The following is a 20,385-nucleotide window of genomic DNA, read 5'->3' on the forward strand; positions in this document are numbered from 1 at the left end:
ACTTGAGTGAATTGAGAGGAATGGCTACATGAAGTGAGTGCTCATCCTGTCTGCCGACAGAGCTGTTAAAGTCCTTGTGATTTACACAGGCAATTTCAGAAGCCAATACTCCGAGAAGGCCTGGACCATCTGTATCCTAGCCATTATCCAGGCGCTGATTTAAGGGTCCTTTTTGGACTCGCTGCTGTGGGAAGTATGAAAATGCATCATATGTCTTATGACCTTACATCCCCAGTTTGGCTGTGGAGAACTCAGCAGATTTCACGCGTCTACAATGTTAAGTAGGTAAACAACCCTTTTATCAGTTAAGACAAAGGACATTCATTTTGTTCCCAGGCAGAGGATATATGGACTTCTTCTTGGACTGCAATTGCTAGTGAGGGTTGGTGCATGTCAACTGCCAACATTTTGGGTGTTGCTGGAGGCTAGGTGGAAGGCATCCCTCTGGAGGACCCTTGATATTTTCTTTTCAAAGCCGAATGCTTGGCATTCCTCTGTGCTAACAGGGAAGAAAGCAGTTGTCTTTGTCAGAAAGATTTCACAGGGAACAACAGCCGGCCTCCAACTGGAAAGAGGCTGTCAATTCAAAAGGACTTTATCTCTGTGAATCAGCCAGGGCCTCAACCTGTCTTCAAAGGCAGCAGGGACGAGCACACCTTTCCCCCCACAGCCTACTTAGGCCTGTGAGGGGAACCTGACAGAGAAGCAAATTAACCTAAAATAATCTGAGGAGAAGACACAATTTACGAGATGCCTTTGGTCTTGAAGGCAGCCGCAGCATTTCATCACCAGGATGTATAGCTATCTCTGTGCCCCATGACTGCTGCGTAAACACTGGAGCGAGAAACGGCAGAAAGGATTTGCCCAAGCCATAAATTTAATCCCCAACCCATCTTCCTACCCACTTCCATACTCTCCCACCCTCTCCTGCGTTCCGAATAAACTAAGAGACGTAAATAATTACCTGGTGTTAGTTTGGGGGAATGTACAATGGTAATAGCCTATAGTGAGATACTGTTTACAGAAGAAGCGTGAAATCCAAGGATCCATTGGACCATGTAAGTGGGACCCGGCTGACACATTTGTTTGGACAGGACATCAGTTATCACACACCAGAGCCCAAAGATCTTTCCACAGAGCAAACCCCAGGGACTGAGCAGGGTTGGGCGAGTGAAGGGCTGCCTATTTCATCTGCTTCACTGGGATTCCTGGGTGGACCTAGTGCTCTAAGCAAATCCTCTGTCACCTTGGCACTCACTGAACACTGCCCTCGGGGCACACCAGCTTACCCCCCTATCCCCCGCTAAATTCCAGATTAGATCTCGGTGAAGAAAGAAAAGTTAATAACAGCCCTGTCTGCTTCCTACCTGAAGGGATGTACGGGGAGTTTGGACGAGGTTAAAGGTCTCAGAAAGCTGGAGTGCTAGAATATCATGGAATATAAAAAAAAAAAAATCTCTCTGAATTTGTGTCTATGCATGCATACACGTGTGTACGCACGCGCAAATGCCCATGCATGAGTATAGGCGCATACGTAGAGAGGCCAGAGGACAACCTCAGGGGTCAGTGCTCACTTTCCACCTGGAGAGAGAGAGTCTCTTGTTGTTCACCACTGTGCCCACAGCCGGGTACACACCTCTCAGGGCCGAGGGATCCCTGTGTCTCCAAGAACAAGAGCACTGGATACAGAGATGTGTCAACGCACATGGCTTCACACCAGTCTGGAGGATCCGAATTCAGCTCCTCACAATTGCCCGACAACCACTTTACTCATGGAGCTGCTTCCCTAGGCTCCGGGAGAGCACATTTTGTCACTTTTGTGTTGGATCCAGAAACCGCTTTGCAAGTTTGTTCTGTTTTGATTTTTATCATTCTCCTTTGTCAAGCGAGCATACTAGAAAAAGACATTTGGTCACGAAATGAGAAAAATGTCTCCTGTCCGTTTTCTAGCAGCCTCTGAACCACTTTTGCAGATGCAAGGCTGACAGGCGACAGGGGCAAGGGGAGAGCAGCTGAGGCGGGAAGTCCACAAAGACATCCCAGATGATGGGCTAACCTGATACAGACCTCTGTTCCCAAGAACAGGAAACTGAAGCCTTTTGTAAGTACACTGATAGGGTAATTTTTGTTTTTATTTTTTTTAGAATTTCCCTAATTATCACCCCCATTGCTGTTATCCCTGGATTAATTTATGAGACACAGGTTTGTCTCATAAGAACACTACCATTTGAAAGATTCATCTTTAATTTTTAATTGTGTGTGTGTGTGCACATGTGTGCAGGATCCCTTGGAGGCCAGAGGCACTGGTCTTCTCTAGAAAGGAATTACAGGCAGCTGTGAGCTACCCAGCATGGGTGTGTAACTGAGTATGGATCTTGCATGAGAAGAGTATGGCGGGCTTCTGGAGAACAGTATGTGCTCTTCGTTGCAGAACCACGTCTCCAGCTCCTCCATTGTTCTAGCCGCTACTCACTCAGGAATAGTTCTTTAGCCTCGTTTGGGATCTGTTCTTCTGGTTAGTGTAGTATTTGATCTCTGTTCGGGATATACTTAAGTCCCATACCATGGTCTCTGCTCTGCTCATATCTTACTTTCTCAATGAAATAAAAAAAAATGCTTTCAAGAAGAGACCAAGTCCTTCTAACAGTCTCATTTTAATGTGCCAGCATCTTATCTTTCCAGGTCTCTTTGCCCCTGGCAAGAAGTCACCATCATATCTGTTTCATCCTTAAAAATGGGAGGAGTCTTGGCATATAGCCACTCAATCAGTGTCCACGAAAGCCAATGAAATTGCACTCCGTGCTCAGCAAGATGACAGACACAGGAGACAATAATCTAAGCTTGTGATTTTCTCTAAGTCTTCACCTCAAGCAAGTGTCCACTAGTGATGAGCTACAGAAGCAGAAGAACACGGCATTGTTCAGTTGCTGACAGTGCCTCAAACAACGCCCAAACCAACAATACATCTTAGATGCCAGCTTCTGTGTCTGCTCCCCAACCAGACTGCAAGATCTTCAGTCGTTTACACCGTGACAAACAGAATGCCTGGTGCCCAGAATACCCTTCATGATCGCATGAGAAACTGGATTATAACAACCATAAAGCAGTCCTTCTGCTCCCATGGTTCTCAATCTGGGGGGTCACAACTCTGATAGGGGTTGATAAACATAAACCCTTTCCCAGGGGTGGCTTAAGACCATTGGAAATAATATCAGCTCATCACATTATGAATATCACATTATGAATCATAACAATAACTAATTTATGGCTATGAAGTAGTAAGGAAAATAACTATGATTGTGGAACTGCATTTAAGGGTCATAGCATTTGGAAGGTTGAGAACCACTGATTGAAAAGGAACAGAGGATGAAAAGGCAGCATAAGTACAATTACAATGGTGTTCAGATTTAATAAAGATAGCGTGCAATACACAAAACTACAGATGAGCCTCGGAGACAGTACAATACAATACAATTACAACAGCTGAAATAAACTAGTTACAGAAAGATGCACACTGCGTGATCTCACTTATGCAATGCACATAAAAATGTCAATTAATAGAGGCAATGTGAAGAGTAGAGTCGGGGCACTGGGGTGGGCAACATGGTTGATAATTAGCAGAGATGACACTTCTGTTGTGCAAAATAATTAAGTTCTAGATGCAGGGCGCGATGATTTGGCTAGTTAACGACAGTGTGCTGTACAATTAAAAATCTGCTAAGATGATAGAACTCAGGATAAAACAGAAAACATCAAAAATTAAAGGTAATTAACTCTGTGTGTGAATCAGTATCAATCCTGATTAGTCAAAAACCCGTTCATTTTCATTTTGAGGGGATCAAGAAAGCCTCGATGTGCTAACTATATATTCAAGGACACAAAAGAATTAATGTTAATTTGCTGTGTATAAATCCATAGCTCTGTAGCAAATTTTCATACTATTGTGGAAACAGATAAAAGTTGCAAAAAATATTGCTTTCTTTCTAACAAAGAGAACAAGTCACACAGCACAGAAACCAAGCCTCTATTACTTTTACTGTAGGAACAGAGGCTGTGTATAAAGAGCAATAAAATCTGAAAAGAAAGACCACTGTCCTGGACAACGGGGGCAGCGGGTGCTTTCAAGCTTGGCAGAGGGGAGGCAAGAAAAGGAGGGCTCCACAAATGTACCCAAGAAGAAAATAGTGGACATGTTCACATGCTCACAATCGCTCCATGTGCAGGACCTGGCCTGGAGGCCGAGAAGCCCTAGGAGTTCATGGCAGAAAGGGAATCAGGTAACATGAACCTGATGCTGACAAGGAAAAATTTAGAACAGGAGGAAAAATGTAAGAAGATACTCTGGCCGTGGGGCTTTGGGTCTGCCTGAAAGGACAGCAGAGAGCTGGGGTTTCAAATATTCCCACACTCTGGGTCTTATGAGAGTCGGAAGCAGGGACCATCCCTGGGAGCATTTCATGGAGGCGCGGGAGCCAAGGGATGTGGCCTCTGAGGCACAGTCAACCAGAGTTTCTACAGGAGCCAACATGGGGGAAATGGAGCTGAGTCAAGCGAATCAGGAAACAGCCTTCTACAAGACATCCTAGACCAGCTGGTCTGTCTCGATCCACAGGTCTGCCTTCTCTCGCACTCCATACAAATGGAGTCCATGTGTAGTCTTGGTCATTGGCTTCTTTCACTTAGCTTAACAAGGTTTCAAGGTCTGTCTCCGCTGTAGCGTGTTTCAGTAATTCACATCTTTTATTGATCAGTGATATTCCGTTGAATGGATATGCCACATTTTATTTGCCTATTCACCAGCTCACGAGCATTTGGATTTTCCTTTTCGGTCCTTCTGAATGATGTCACATGTTAGTACTCAAATACAAGTCTTATGTATATGTTTTCATTTTATTGGGCATATGCAGGAGCAGCCCTATCGTGTGGTAACTTGAGCCTTAACCTTTGAGCATTTCAAACTGTCTCTCGAAGCAGATGGACCGTTTTAATTCCCTACTTGCCTGTGGATTCCAATGTCTTCATAATCTCAACAGCACTTTTATCCTCTTCGTTTTGATGACAGCCACCCTTGTGGGCATTGGCTCATGGTAGCTCTACCTCCTAGTTGATAATACTGAATATTCCTTTTCCGTGGATAATTATTTATTTTTGTTGGAGAGATGCCTGTTCAGATTTCAGAGGAATGTTTGATAGATCAAATTATTTGCTGGTAGGAAAAAACTTCCTTCCAAGTGACATGCTTTTGAGTACTTTAAAGATATTTATTATTATTTGTTGTTGTGCAACAACAATGCAAGAATGTGTATGTGTATGAAAGAGTACGTGCATGTGTGTGTGTGTGTGTGTGTGTGTGTGTATTATATGTAACTTAAGCTGTCCCTAAACTTACCATAAAGTCTGACTCACCTCCTTGCCCCAAACTTGCAAAACTCCTTCCAGTTCCTGAGCTCTGAGATCACGGTCATGTGACCACCAATCCCCATTAAGCTACTTGAATGTTTACTGTCTTGAAGAATATTACTCAGAACTCACACGGTTGCTTGCTATAGCTCCCCTGTTACTGAACATTATGGCAGATACTGGATGCATTAGCTAGAGATTGTTATCAATCTTCTGGCTGAGCATCGGAAGGAGTCAGAATGTTTGGCTGAGCATCAGAAGGTAAGCAGATCCTTATGGACCAGACCATTGAGTCAGAATTTTTGGGCGAAGCTTAGCTACTTTTATGAAAAAGAGTTCATCAGATGTTTCTAACCACTCCTGTCTGGGACTCACTGCATCCCTTTGTATGGAAGGCTGATGCCTGCTGCCCACCTTAGGGGCCACTGTGGAGGCTCCGATTGAGCAATCTGCCTTAGGGTTCCAGCCATACTTCTTGTGCAATGCCCTTCAAACCATCCCTGGCTGGAATGACATTCATCAACCTTCCTCACCATACCCCTGCCTCCTGACTTTCAAAAAGAAGAGTGAGGCCTAGTAAAGAGACAGAGAGAGACAAAAAAGAAAAAAAAAAGTAAACGGATAAAAGACGCAATCACACACACACACACACAAAGATGCTAAGGATCTGTGGGAAAATATGAGCATAAATTGTAGAACTCACTGAAAAGGTCAACAGGAATTTAAATCAGATCTTTGCCACTGAGGAACCCAAGGACAGATGTGTCTAATTTTGTATTATGTTTTGACCCAGCTTAATTATATCTATTTGACCCAGTTCAATTATATCCCATCACTGACTTCAAAAAAGAATATTCAACATTGAAAGAAGACGTGTTAAATTCATTTAAGCTGTTACTACATGCTGCTCAGCCTTCCTTCCTCTCTCTACCCCTCGCTCCTAAACTCTTTACCACCCAGCCTCTGGATAGAAAGCAACAAACCCCAAATATTCTTTCTCAGGGTGACTGGTGACACCAGAATGCTCAGCGATCATCTCCCATTTCAACTGTTCTCTTTATTGCCCACTGGATATGAGGACTCCCTATGTTCTCTTAACTGCCTAGATTTGACCTACATGGTTCTTCCTTCACAACCTCTTTCTCTACACTTGATGCTCAAATGATACTCAAATCCCTGCTCAGCGAACGGCGAGGTGCTAGGTCACAACACCCAGGCTTTAGCCCTAGAATCTCAACTTAGTAGGGTATCCTTGCATCTCTACTGTGGCATCTCTCTAGGACCCCTTGCCCACTGGCGCCCTCTTCAGTGTGGTGCCTGAAGTGCGGCTCATCTGTCCAGCTCTTATTTGTTCTCCATTCTCCAGAGGATCTTAGCTCTTCTGTCTGGCTGTGAGCTCTGATTTTGAGCCTCCAGTCTTGGCTTGGCAAGTGTATTTGGTGCCAGCTTTACCAAACCAGCCCTTCCATTCCACACACCCCCACCCCGTTTTCTCAACAGGCCTTGGGTGCTCTGTCTAAATTGGACTTCTTGTTGTTCTTCAAACACGCCCCTTCTATTCAAATTTCTGCACCTCTCATTGACTATTTCCATCTGGTGGAGAACTCCTCATCCCATCTGGGCCCGTAGAAACCTCGCCATTCTTTAAGACTCACTAAAGGGCCACCTGTTCAACATGTGTTGTCCTATCCCTCCTGTGGCTCCCCATTTCCAGAACTTAGATGCAAGTTCTGTTCCCTTCCGTTCTCTGGAGGCAAGTTATGCCTTTCTCAAGTCTCATAACTTGTCTTCAAGTAAACATCTGTCTGGTTCTCCACTTTAATCTGTCACTTTCCCACTAGGCTTATTCTCATTTAGTCCCCAATCCTGCTTGTGTGTGGCTGACATGGAAAAAAATCATATCAGGCTCAACATACATTTTCTTGATTAATCTGCAAGCCACAGATTCAAGGGAAAATATTCCTGAAGTCCACATTTTCCACCTCTCTTACCATTGGTCTTTCTTAGAAACCTCCTTAAGGAATACGATATTTAAGCCATGGGCAGTGGTGGCACACACCTTTAATCCCAGCACTCTGGGAGGCAGAGGCAGGCGGGACTCTGGGAGTTTGAGGCCAGCCTGGTCTACAGAGTGAGTTCTAGGACAATCAAGACTACACACAGAAAACCTGCCTGCGAGGGGTGAAGGGGATGGTATTTAGGATAAAAAGAATGCTTTTGCTGTGTTGTTTTTTTCCCTGGCGTTTTCATGAGACGTGTTTAGTTTAGGAATAAAGCATGTTCTTCCTAGTCAGTAACAGAGCGATGCGGGGTGTTCAGAGAAGCTGCTGGCTGCTGTGACAGGCACTTGGGAACAGCAAAGCAGCAGAAGAGAGCTGGAGGGACTCAGGTCCCCATCTCCCCTCCCTAACCACTCCCTGTGTGACCTCAGCTCAGCCGGTCCCTCCTAGAATTTAGGGAAAGTAAAACTACACTTCCGGAGGATATGAAAGGAGTTTCTTTTTATTCTCTCTTTGGAAAAAGAAGCAGAATTTTGGACATTTTTTTTCAAAATTCATATTTTCTTTATAGATTACAGTTATTTATAGTCCTAACAGAAAGCCACCAGGCATGGAAATCAAGAGCTTGCTTTCTTATCTAGAAGAAATTATAATCTCTTCATTATATCTGCAACAAGAATTATATCTGCAAAGGGAGTTTTTGTATCATGGACATCAAATTTCTATAAATGTATCCTTTAGCCACCAGGATCTCTCCTTAAAGAGGAAAACAATGCCCGCAGCACATGACTGAGCAGATCAGAGCACAGTGACAACAGGGAAAAGGGACTGAGCCCTCTCTCAGGCTCAGAGCCCCAGGGTGGACCAGTTGGAAACCAAGGCTTTAAATCCTCACAGGTTTTATCTGTACTCTTTCAAGGTTCTGAAGAATAGTCCTGACAAATGACTCAACATTCAGAGCAGTGTAGAAAGCCAAGAAATCAAGACAATTAGACCAGCAAGGGAGGCCACCAAATTCTGTCCGGTAGGTGGGAGTCAGGGCAGACTCATGTGTTTAGGGCTTCCCAGCGTGAGTGGACATGGGATTACTCTGGGCTCCTATGTGTTGGGGAACTGTGAATGAATGCAGACTGTAACATTATTCTTAACCACTTCAGGCATTGAATGCAATCATGCAAAAATGTGTGCTATAACAATGGTAGGGAGGGACTGGAGAGATGGCTCAGAGGTTTAAAGCACTGCCTGCTCTCCCAGGGGTCCTGAGTTCAGTTCCAGGTGACCACAAGTTGACTCAAGGCCATCTGTGGTGACATCTGGTGCTCTCTTTTGGCCTGCGGGCATGCATGCAGGCAGAGCACTGTGCGCATAGTAAATGAATGAATCTTAAAAAAAAAAATGGCAGGAACGATTAAAGTTAAAGTAACAAAGTGGCCCCTTCTCCCGCAGCCGCCTTCCGCAGGCCGTTTCCACCGAGGAAAAGGAATCATATCGTATGTCCGCTATTCAGAACCTCCACTCTTTCGACCCCTTTGCTGATGCAAGTAAGGGTGATGACCTGCTTCCTGCTGGCACTGAGGATTATATCCATATAAGAATTCAACAGAGAAACGGCAGAAAGACCCTTACCACTGTCCAAGGGATCGCTGATGATTACGATAAAAAGAAACTAGTGAAGGCGTTTAAGAAGAAATTTGCCTGCAATGGTACTGTAATTGAGCATCCAGAATATGGAGAAGTAATTCAGCTACAGGGTGACCAGCGCAAGAACATATGCCAGTTCCTAATAGAGATTGGACTGGCTAAGGACGATCAGCTGAAGGTTCATGGGTTTTAAGTGCTTGTGACTCTGAAGCTTAAGTGAGGATTTCCTTGCAATGAATTTCCCTCCTGTCCCTTGTCACAAGTTTAAAAACCTCACAGCTTGTGTAATGTAACCATTTGGGGTCCGCTTTTAACTTGGACTAGTGTAACTCCTTCATGCAATAAACTGAAAAGAGCCATGCTGTCTAGTCTGGAAGTCCCTCATTTAAACAGGTCAAGCAGTAGCCCCGGCAGTGTCCAGCCTGAAACAAAGCAATAACTATGTTTCAGCCAAGCCCAGAGCCCCAAGTTCATAGGCTATGTCTGCCCAGAAGCTCCTTGGCTCTCCCCCTACAGAATCCCCTGCCCTAGGAGAATGTCACCACTTGAACAGCCCAGGTGAACAAGAGAATGGGTAACACCACAGTAGCTATGCCACTAGAGGGAATCTCTAGTAAGAGCTCCTGGTGTCTGACAAGGTAGGCAGAATTCAGAAATGGCCATCTTTCCCCAGGGGTCATGGACATGTGGCTTGCCACCAGGGTAATATTTTTAGCCAGGCATATTGCAAGGGATGTTGGAAGAACTGAAGGGTGGGGCCAGCCTCGTATCAATTAAACTTATGACAAGGGAACAGATACCAAACTGATGCCATCGGTCATGTGGCTAGCTGTATGTTTCAACTCAGTGGTAGCAGCTACCCAGTGCCATGTGAAGGAACAAACTGGTTTTTTGGTTTTCTTTTCCCTTACAGTTTTAATGTTATGTAATGTATTTAAACCCTTATTTAAATAAAACTTGTTTTCAGAAAAAAAAATAAAGTAACAAAGTGGTTAAGATTACAGGTAACTTATTTAAGGCTATTCATGGATCTTACTTTAATAATAATAATATATGCACATGTGTACATATAGACAGACAGACAGATTTCAGAAGAATCACAGGCAAATTCATCTTGAGTTCCGAGCTGAAATCCTTATCAAACCAAATGTAAATGAAACCAAGTCAAGCCAACCCAATAACAACAGGGAGGAATGGGGTTAGATCAGAAGCCAAGTATCCTTCAGTGAATGTAATTAAGAGTTTTGTTATCAGAATTCATGAGTTCCGGAGTCACTCTCCTTTTTGAGCAGCTGTTTTAAATATGTCAAAGATGCCATGCAACACCTTAGAGGGCTTTCGCTCTACAACTTGGAAAGGTCGTCTAACATTTAATTAACAAAAGTGCTAGAAAATTCCATCTATACGTGAAGGCATTCTGGCCATTTTCTTTAATATAAATACTTGACAAATTAAAGTGTCCAGCAAGTTAAAGAGGGCAGTAGGCGTGAATACAAAAGAGATGTCCAGCTGTGTTCCAGCTCCTGTGGGGTGTGGGGGAGCGGGGAGATGGCTCAGAGGGTAAGCAACAGCCATGCAAGCCTGATGACCTGGAACCCATGTTTCAAAAACTGGGTAGGATAGCCAGCATCTGTAATCCCAGCATTCCTATAGTGAGATAGGAGGCAGAGACAAAGGAATTTGCTGGCTGGTGAGCCTGGTGCATGCAGGGTAGAGCCTGGGGTATGCTGGGTGGGCCCTGGAGTATGCATGTTAAGAGTCTGCAGCATGCAGGGCAGAACCTGCAGTATTCAGGGTAGAGTTTGCAGTATGCAGGGTAGAGGCTGCAGTATGCAGGGCAGAGCCTGGAGTACGCAGGGCAGAGTTTGCAGTATGCTGGGTGGAGGCAGAAATCATAAGAAAGAATTCCTCAAAGTGTGAACTGAGAATCAGCTCCCGAGAGTGGGCTTCTACAGTCTCACTGAGGCATGAGTGCACACACACTCACACGTAGGCACACGCAGGCACACATGCACAAAGAGAAAGATTGGGAATACCAACCTAGTCTGAGTCAGCGCAGTCAGTCAATCGAATGAACAACACAGAACCTCTGTTTATTTAACAATGACTTTTAGGCCATTTTACACCAGAAAAAAAAATTGATTATACTGTTTTGGTAATGGAGATGTAACTGTTCTATTTAGTGTTTCTGCTGCTATGGCCAAACACTCTGACCAAAAGCAACACGCGGAAGAAAGGGTTTATTTGGATTACACTCCTGGGTCACCATCTATCATTGAAGGAAGCCAGGCAGGAAATGAAGCAGAAATTCTGGGGAAACCCTCCCTACTTGTTTGCTCTCTGGCTATCTCCCTGGCTCACAGAACTCAGCTAGCTTTCCTATCCAGTTTGGGGCCACCTAGGGATGCTGCTGCCTACAGTAGACAACCAAGACAACACCCCAGACACAGTCACAGGTTAATCTGATTAATTGTTTAATTATGGTTCCCTCTTCCAAGGTAACTCTGGGCTGTATCAAACTGACAATAAAAACTGGGGCAATAATCTTATGAACAAGGCCAGGATTTGAAAGATCCCAAAATAATTTTATGCAATTAAATAATACATAAAATAGAGGGCACTGATGACAAATAGTCAGCCTGATTTCTGGTGGCCGTCACTGCTCCCTTGTACGTATATGGGTACTTAGTGCTAATCCATGTCAGCGAATGTGCTTGCAATTTTCCTTTGGAAGTGTAATCTTAAGGAAGTTTCATGATAAAGTTTAATGTATATATTACCAAAGCTAATCTTTATATATATATATAAAGATTATATATATATATATATATATATATATATATATATATATATATATAAAACATGGACCAGTTAAACCAAACCTTTGTTTAGGTTTCTAGAAATCAAAATGGGTGGAAGAAAATGGCTTAGAAATAATGTCAGAAAGAAATACATAATACCACTGGATTTTATTTGAGTTTCATTGGAAATCTCTATAACTTCCCTACAAACAAGCTAAGGAGCAATTACCAAGTTTCTATTCCTGCATCAAGTGCTCAGGACTTACTTTCAAAATCCAGGAAAAAGTGTGGATAATTCTCAATTTCCCGGGTCAGGACTTTGAGCAGGTTTCCCATGCCAGCAAACCTAGAAAAGATAACACAAAAGCAAATACCATCAGGGATGTGAAAAGCTGACTCAGAAGCATACAGTTCCACCATTACATCCTTAAGCCCAAGAGAAGAGCAGCTCCATCAGGTCTGGAACCTGCTGGGAGCTAAGTAACCCTGAGGTGGAGTTCTCTGAAGCAGAGTAGTGACAGATGTGTATGTTACAGGCCTCTGAAGAAGACACTGTACCCTGTATCTCATTCACATAATAGTAATAACAACAACTGCTGTGGAATAATGGTTTTACCCTGAAAACATTTGTTTCTTGTACTTGTTTAATAAAATGCTGGTTGGCCGGTAGCCAGGCAAGAAGTATAGGCAGGACTACCATGCAGGAAGTAGAGGCGGGGCAATGAGAACAGGAGAATTCTGGGAAGAGGATTCTGCAGTCTGCAGTAGTTACCCAGCTGCAGAGAAAGCATGATGTGACTGCCTCACGGAGAAAGGTACTGAGCCACGTGGCTAACTCAGACAAGAATTATGGGCTAATGTAAGTTATAAGAACTAGTAAATAAGAAGCCTGAGCTAATGGGCCAATCAGTTTATAACTAATGTAGACCTCTGTATGATTCTTTGGAACTTAACAGCTGAAAGACCAGGCAGGAGAGAAAACCTCTGTCAACAAACAACAACAAATGAGTTCCCTCTTAAAACTTAAACTTCTTTGAAGTGGAATTTTGACTATTTCTATGAAATGTTTCCCTTTGACTATTACAAGCCCCTGTAACCATACAGCTGACATCTCTACCTCGCTTTTCTTTCTTGCCAGTGCAGAACAAACCATATCACTGGGTAGGTATAACAGACAGGGTGTCATTAAAACATCTGCCAGGAATAGTAAGGGTTTCTCTTTTATCTTCTCTCTTGTATTATTTTTTTCTTCCCTCTCTTCCTTCCTCTTCTTGCTTACTCTTCCCATCTCTCTCAGACCTGCTAGGTAGCCTAGATCTCTGGAGTCTTGCGCTGTAGTCCATCTGGCCTTGAACTCACACTTCTCCCACCTTTGCCTCCAAAGTGCCAAGGGTCCAGGTGCACACCAGCCTGTCCAGCATAAATTTCCTAAAGCTTGTGAGAAAGAGTTCAGGTCCCAGGGACTCTCTTGATGCATGTAAGAGGCAAGATTTTTCAAACTGTAACTCCTAGTCCAGTTACCGGCTTTCATCAGTTGGTGTTCTGATGATGAAACACTCCTACATAAAATACAAAAATGTAAAGTTTTGGGCTGGTAAAATAGCTCAGGCAGGTAAGGGTACTTGCTGCTAAGCCTGACAACCCAAGTTTAATTCCTGGATCCTACATAGAAGGCAGGAACGTATTCTAATCCCATCTACTGTGTCATCTGATGTCTACATATGAATGAGTGTAAGTGCGCGCGCGCGCGCGTGTGTGTGTGTGTGTGTGTGTGTGTGTGTGTGTGTGTGCATGAGCACACAGACAGACATGTAGACACACACACACACATAAATGTAATTTTCAAAGAAATAAAAGGCATAATATCAAATCATTCTCAACAAAACAGCAGCCTCAGGAAGTGGATAGTAGGCTCGGGGATTAAGAGTTCTTATATCTGTTGCAGAGGACATTAGATCCCCACAGCTTTTGGATAAGCTTAGGATTTTCTGCTGGAAGATGGGTTTGGTAGACTGCATGTAGCTCTCCAGAGAAGAAGATCAATGGAGCAATGCACTCCATTTCTCTCTTCTGAAGAAACATCTTCCCTATCCTTTCTGCCGCTCTGCTTTTCGTCCCCTGCCTTCACACCATTTTCTGTGAAAACATATCTGAGCAAGTTCCACGTGCCCCAGACTCTGCCAGAAGTAGAGGTCAGCATGGGTCTGGTCCATCCTGTACTAGGCGGTATTCTCAAGCCCTCCTAGACCTCATTTTAATGAGCAATTCCAGTTCTGAGCTGGAAGCACTTCTTAGAGGAAGATGATTCATTTAATAGTAGGCTGGACTTCGTACCTAACAACTTAATGGAAGTTAAATATTCTTAACTTCCCTGTTTGGCTGCTAGGAGTGTGTCCCAGATTCACGTCCTTCTAAACTCCTGTTTTATAAATGATTTTCCTGCCAGAATCCATCCCTACGTGGGAAATACACCAAGCCTTTGAAGTTTGTAAAAGCCACAAGCCAATAAATGTAGAGATATCTCCAAATGTGACCCATAGAACTTTACCTCTTCCTAAGGTTATTTGAGATGGTTGGCCAACTGCAGTAAATATTTTGGAACATGATTCTAACATCAGCCAGGCTCAGTTACTTGGAACATTTGGGATCCTAGAAGTGTGGGCTTTCAACCCAGGTATATCTGGAAAGGTGACCCACAGGCATGATGCACTATTACGGGTTAATTCTGTTAACCTTGGAAGCATGTCTTTCAAACCCAATGCAAGATCCCTACATGAAAAATAGAAATACTTCATCTCAATGTTTTCACGGGAAAAAGATGTGATACTTGCTACTTTTTCCCAAGATCAATAATGCAGGAGATTTTATTCTCATTTAGGTAAGTCTACCAAGTGAATAGGAATATCACAAAAATGGTCAAATAGAGCTATCATCTATCTATCTATCTATCTATCTATCTATCTATCTATCTATCTATCTATCATCTATATCTATATATAAATATGTCATCTCTATCATCTATCTATCTTCTATATATCTATCATCTTCTCTACATCTATATATCATCTATCTATCTATCTATCTATCTATCTATCTATCTATCTATCTATCTATCTATCATCTATCATCTATCTATTATGAACATATTCAGAAATAAACCCAGGGCCATGAATATGCTCTCTCTGAGCTTCATCCCTAGCCCACCATGGTACTTTTTAAACTGAACCCTGGACTCCACTTAGAAAGGCCCCTCTCCAATCTGTTTGCATAGCTCCTACATGAGCACACTGCTATGCACCACGGTACTAAGGAGAAAACTTAATTAAGATAGATTTATACTTGAGATTAGACATATTTTATGGCATTAAATAAAAGAATAACATTTCAGTCTGCTGAGGGATGCAGATACTGACATAATTAAGTTGAAGCCAAGAGAATAAAAAGGGCTGGTCACAACCTGGACACAAAGCGGAGGCCACTGGGCCAGGAGCAAGAGAAGGCATTTTGTGTCTGAACTTTTGCAGACTCAAAGAGCAGGAAGTAAAAATAGTCTTTTTCAGGATTCAGTATTCAAAAAAAATTGAAGATCACAGTGGTTAATTATAGACATCATGGTTAAGAGCAAGTGAAGACAAGAAAAATTCCCCTCTGGCTCAGAGTGGCTGCTTCAAAGAGGATATCTGAGGATGTACTGAGTCACAGTTCCCATGGCAGAGCAGACATATGGGTGGCAGAGCTGCCTGCTCTGGCAGTCCAGGGGTGTGCTCTGCAGAGCTGGGAAATCTGGCTTGCACGCTCTATCCAGTGACTTCATGGCCACCCCCTTCTATGACTCCTGCTTCTGTTTCAAGGGTTGTCAGCTGCTTGTCATTCCTCCCCAGCTGCAGAAGTTTACGTCACAGCGACTACAGCCATGCAGAAGGTACTCAGAGCCCCTGAGGAACCTTCTTCTCTAAAATAATGTCATCTGAGAACAATGTGGCCGCAACTTATTCCTGCTCTTTGATCTTGTAGAAAACATGCCGCTGTTCACAGCCGCCCCTCAAGAACTGACTGTGCCTGTGTTGAGCATCCTCATACATAGCACAGGTGCAGGTGGGGAATGCAGTGAGGGAAACCACGATCTCATGGCAGGTGATACACAGCCTACTTGTAGCCTAGCATCCACCTAGGAGTTGACTCTAGCCGAAAGGACATAAACACATCCTGGCATATAGTAAGCGTTCAAAGATGCTCATTGATTATCTATTAATATATGAAAATAAAAGGACATAATGGAGAACATCCTCATTTTATATGGAGTACTTACTGTGTGTTTATAGGCTTTCCCACACTTTATTTGTTCAAATCTTACAACTTTCAAGAAGTTATGTTCATGTTCACATTGGTTGACAGCAAAAGAGGGCATTCAAAATGGGTAACTGGCCAATGAACTCACCCTCGGCTTTGAAAGTTTTAGAATGCAAACTTCAAGCTCTTTTCTCCACTGGAGACAAAGTACCACAAGAGACGCTCCAGGGGCCCCTGTCTGTGGGTATCAGAAAACCTACAGTCTTCTGAAAGTGTGTGAAGGATATGGTGGTGTTACTGCAGGCACACAGTCCCTTTTCTGTGGAAAGACTCTATAGCTTCTATTACATGCGAAAAGGGTTTTCTCTGAATCAGCTCTGTGGCATATTAGAGGAAGTTTCTGCCCTTCAACAATTCAGAGAAGAGAAAAACCACACGAGGGCAACATCTCCTGGGCAAGTCTGCTTCACTCAAGAAGGAAGCTGCCACTCACAGAGTCTGAGGAATATGGGTGGAGGCGAGAGTTTTTCCCTCTGGGAGATATTAGGAGTTAGGAAATAAAAGGTATGAAAGAGGGGGTGACTGACCAAGATCCCTCCAAATAGTAAAGACAAAGGGAGTTTCTCTGGTCATGCTGGTGTCTATGTAGACAACTTGCATGGTCTTGACATGGGAAGTGCCCATCTTTAAGGGGTGGCAAATTTGGATATACAAATGATGATATTTTTATACATATATTATCACTCTCCAGGCTCTCAGTTCAACTGACATTTATAGAACTGGCTCTACTGTTACCTGGTGTAAAATCCATAACATTCCAAGTGAAATTATTCACTGCTAACATTTCCAGTTTCAAAAAAGTAGAAAATAAATTAACTATCTCTCTTTTTTTCTCCCTCTCTCCTCAGAATTCTACTTTGGTTTGGAAGCAAAACTTTAAATGTCAGCATTAGCTGTCTTCCCAGAATATAAAGCCAAATGCAAACAAGCAAGTCTTATTATTATTATTACTATTATTATTATTATTATTAAATAAAAGCTATGTACAAGCTGGGCAGTGATGGCACACACCTTTAATTCCAGCACTCAGGAGATGGAGGTAGGCAAATCTGTGAGTTTGAGGCCAGCCTGGTATACAGAGCAAGTTCTAAGAGGCAGAGCTACAAAGACAAACCTTGTCTTGAAACCTCCCCCTACCCATCCCACAAAAAAAAGAAGAAAGCAAGAGAGAGAGAGAGAGAGAGAGAGAGAGAGAGAGAGAGAGAGAAAGAAGAAAGAAAGAAAGAAAGAAAGAAAGAAAGAAAGAAAGAAAGAAAGAAAGAAAGAGCGAGCTTTGCCCCATAATTTAAGGGATGTAGTCAGTGCCTCATTGGCTCACATAGTTGAAAGCTCGGTGCCCTGTTGATGACCCTGTTTAGGGAAACAGCACTGGCTTCCTGGAGGACCTGTGTCACTGGGGGTGGGCTCTGAGAGTTCATAGTTTCACTCTAGTTCTGGTTGGCTCCCTCTGCCTTCGTGTTTGCAGCTGAGCCAATCTCCTGGTTTCCTTTCCGAATGCCATGCTATCACAACTGACTCTTCCTCCTCTGGAACCTTAGATCTAGAAGTTGCTTTGGGTCCTAGCATTTTTATCCCAAGTGCAGAAAAGAAACAAATGCAAGGAAACCCTCATTGCTGTCCACAAAGCAATTTCTTTCAATCTCTAGGAATTCAGGACAATCGAGGGCAGAGGGAGAAAACAAAATGGTGGTCTTAACAGTGTTTGTTTTGCAACATTTTTTTTTTTTGAAGGTTTAAATTTGAAACTAAGTCAGTGACCCATCAGAAAGGGTGGAGTTTGCTAGCACTTTGAATGAGCCACTAACTTCCCCAGTCTAGGGTATTTTGTCTTTTGGTACATAGACTTTAAGAATCAAAGACTCACATCAACTGCAGCTCCTTATTTTGGGAATTAAGAAGTTACAGTTGATGAAACTTTTGTTTCTTCTGTGACATAGTTCATAAACCATAAATAAATCAAGAAAACAATGGGGTGTATTCATATGACATCACATCTTTATCAAGAAATTTATCCGGTCACCTCATCAGCATAAGCTTGTAAAGCCATGGATCCCCGCATTCTGAGACTCACTTTACATACTAACCATGACAGAAGGAATAGTGAATGGCCCATTCCTAGGCATTCCAGATGGAGCCTGGACCTCCTGACCTGCAGTCTCAATGCATCCGCAAATTCCTCCAGGAAGTACTGGGCATTGAGGTCCTCTTTTTCATATCTTAATTTACAAAACAAAAAAAAATGGGCTTTGCTGATGGATGCCGTGGATTAAAGCGAGGAGCCAGAGGCCATGTATCCCAAGCTCACACTTTGTTGACCAACACAAAAGTAACAGGATGCCACTTTTATAGACATTACTTTGCTTTTTTGATTTTTTTTTGTTGTTGTTATTTTTGTTTTTTTGCAGGGTTTCTCTGTAGCTTTGAAACCTGCCCTGGAACTAGTTCTTGTAGACCGGGATGGCCTAGAACTCAGAGATCCGCCTTCCTCTGCCTCCCGAGTGCTGGGATTAAAGGCGTGTGCCACCACCTCCCGGCATAAGACATTACTTTGTAAAGTACAGTGTGCTTCCATCACTCAAGGGTTTGCATTCTCTGTTAGAAGTGTCTCATCCATGCATGCTGACGGAGCAGAATCGGTTCTCCCCCAACAAGGACATCCTCAGTGGGGATTAAAATCTTTGCACACTGTTCCTCCTTCCCACGGAGAGTCATCTTTGTGGCCCCTCAGGGGCTTACCTACGTCCTACAGATAGCATCCATCTCAATATTCCCAAGCTCAGGCTAGTCTCCCCCCTCCCCATTTATGTCCACATTGCTGATAAGCCTTCAGAAGTTCACACGGATACCCACTGCCTGCGGGGCAGTGGGTACCCAAATGCATGCCCCGAGCAGAAAAATCCCAGCCTCTGCTCACTTCCTCTGTACCCTCTTTTCTTCTGCCTGCTCCCCCGACTCTAGCCGCATTGTTATGGCTCTCTCATTGCCACAGGGCCCTTACATGGGTGACTCTTCCTCCCTCACACTCACCAGCACCTGCAGGTGGTGACAGCACCTCACACCTTGTGGGGTTTAACTTTCACAACCAATACATGAGATAGAAACCATTGCGATCTCAATTCCCACTCATTCCCCCCTCCCCTCGGTGTAGGAGCTGTGGACAGCTGATGGCTTCAGGAAAAGGAGAGGCAATTTCTTGAGAACTGTGGCTCCTGGTAGATTGACCATGTTCCTGTGGCTGGTCCTACACCCATGTGTATACGCGCAGCACTGGCCTCAAACTCACAGAGATTTGCCTACCTCCATCTCCTGAGTGCTGGAATTAAAGGCGTGTGCCATCACTGCCCAGCTTGCACATAGCTTTTATTTATTTGCACTCTGAGTTATGAAAGAAAAGGAATGGGCGTGAGAGTCTGGGTTCTTGGAAAGGAACCCCATTATTATATCATCCTGATGATATTATATCATCATGATTATTCACCTCAGTGCAACCACAAGAAAAAAGCCCTATGACGTTGAGCAAGGTGTTTCACCTTGCTCCCTGTAGGCATTCTGTGGCTCGACTCAGGACCACAACTACACATTTTCTCATGGGTCTCTGAACCTGAGGTGTTCTGGGGCTGAGCTGCTGTTATCACACCTCATTGCATTCCTAGCACTTAGACTGGCAGACAGTCAACGCTTTGTGCAGGGGTTCCCAAGCATCAGTTCCCTGAACGCAAATGAGAAAAGCAAACGCTACACCAGCAGCTCTTCAGAGGGCTAGCACTAACCACACACGTCTGTATTTCTGTTTTGATTTATTTTACAACCTGAAGGCGACTGCTGTCTTTTCCCAGCCCAGCATGTATCTTGAAGTTTTACTGGCATATAAAATATGGACAACTGGGAACTATTCACACAGACAGTGACTTTGCTTAGGACTGAGGCAAAGCTCCAAGTGGGCCTCCCATCCCTCAGGCCTTTGGGTACACTGCTACCTGACCACCTTGCTCTGCCTTGAGTCTGACTTGATGATATTACTGGAGTCGGATTTTGCTGGAGTCTATGAACCAGCCTCTGAATGCCAGCATCTGGCCCACTGTATCTCTGACCCAGAAGAGAAGCAAGATCTCTCTGGCTTTGCCACCTGCTCCTCTCTCTCTCTCCCTCCCTCTCTCTCTCTCCCTCCCTCCCTCTCTCCCTCCCTCTCTCTC

At 43.7% G+C, this 20,385-nt stretch overlaps 2 protein-coding genes across 2 annotated transcripts in view; one reads left to right on the top strand and one right to left on the bottom strand.

The window, feature by feature from the left end:
* The window catches only part of Fam49a (family with sequence similarity 49 member A), a 117,865-nt gene that overhangs the window by 26,503 nt on the left and 70,977 nt on the right, over positions 1 to 20,385 (bottom strand). The window contains exon 3 of the mRNA XM_005366544.3: positions 12,109 to 12,188. Within this exon, the coding sequence (XP_005366601.1) occupies positions 12,109 to 12,178 (70 nt within the window). The 5' untranslated portion in view covers positions 12,179 to 12,188. The remainder of the gene's footprint in view (positions 1 to 12,108; positions 12,189 to 20,385) is intronic.
* Positions 8,840 to 9,401, top strand: LOC101981502 (eukaryotic translation initiation factor 1). Its single transcript, XM_005366543.3, has one exon. The coding sequence runs from the start codon at positions 8,893 to 8,895 to the stop codon at positions 9,232 to 9,234; it is 342 nt and encodes a 113-aa protein (XP_005366600.1). The 5' UTR covers positions 8,840 to 8,892; the 3' UTR covers positions 9,235 to 9,401.

The sequence above is a fragment of the Microtus ochrogaster genome, unplaced genomic scaffold (genome assembly GCF_000317375.1).
Source record: "Microtus ochrogaster isolate Prairie Vole_2 unplaced genomic scaffold, MicOch1.0 UNK10, whole genome shotgun sequence".
NCBI lineage: Eukaryota > Metazoa > Chordata > Mammalia > Rodentia > Cricetidae > Microtus > Microtus ochrogaster.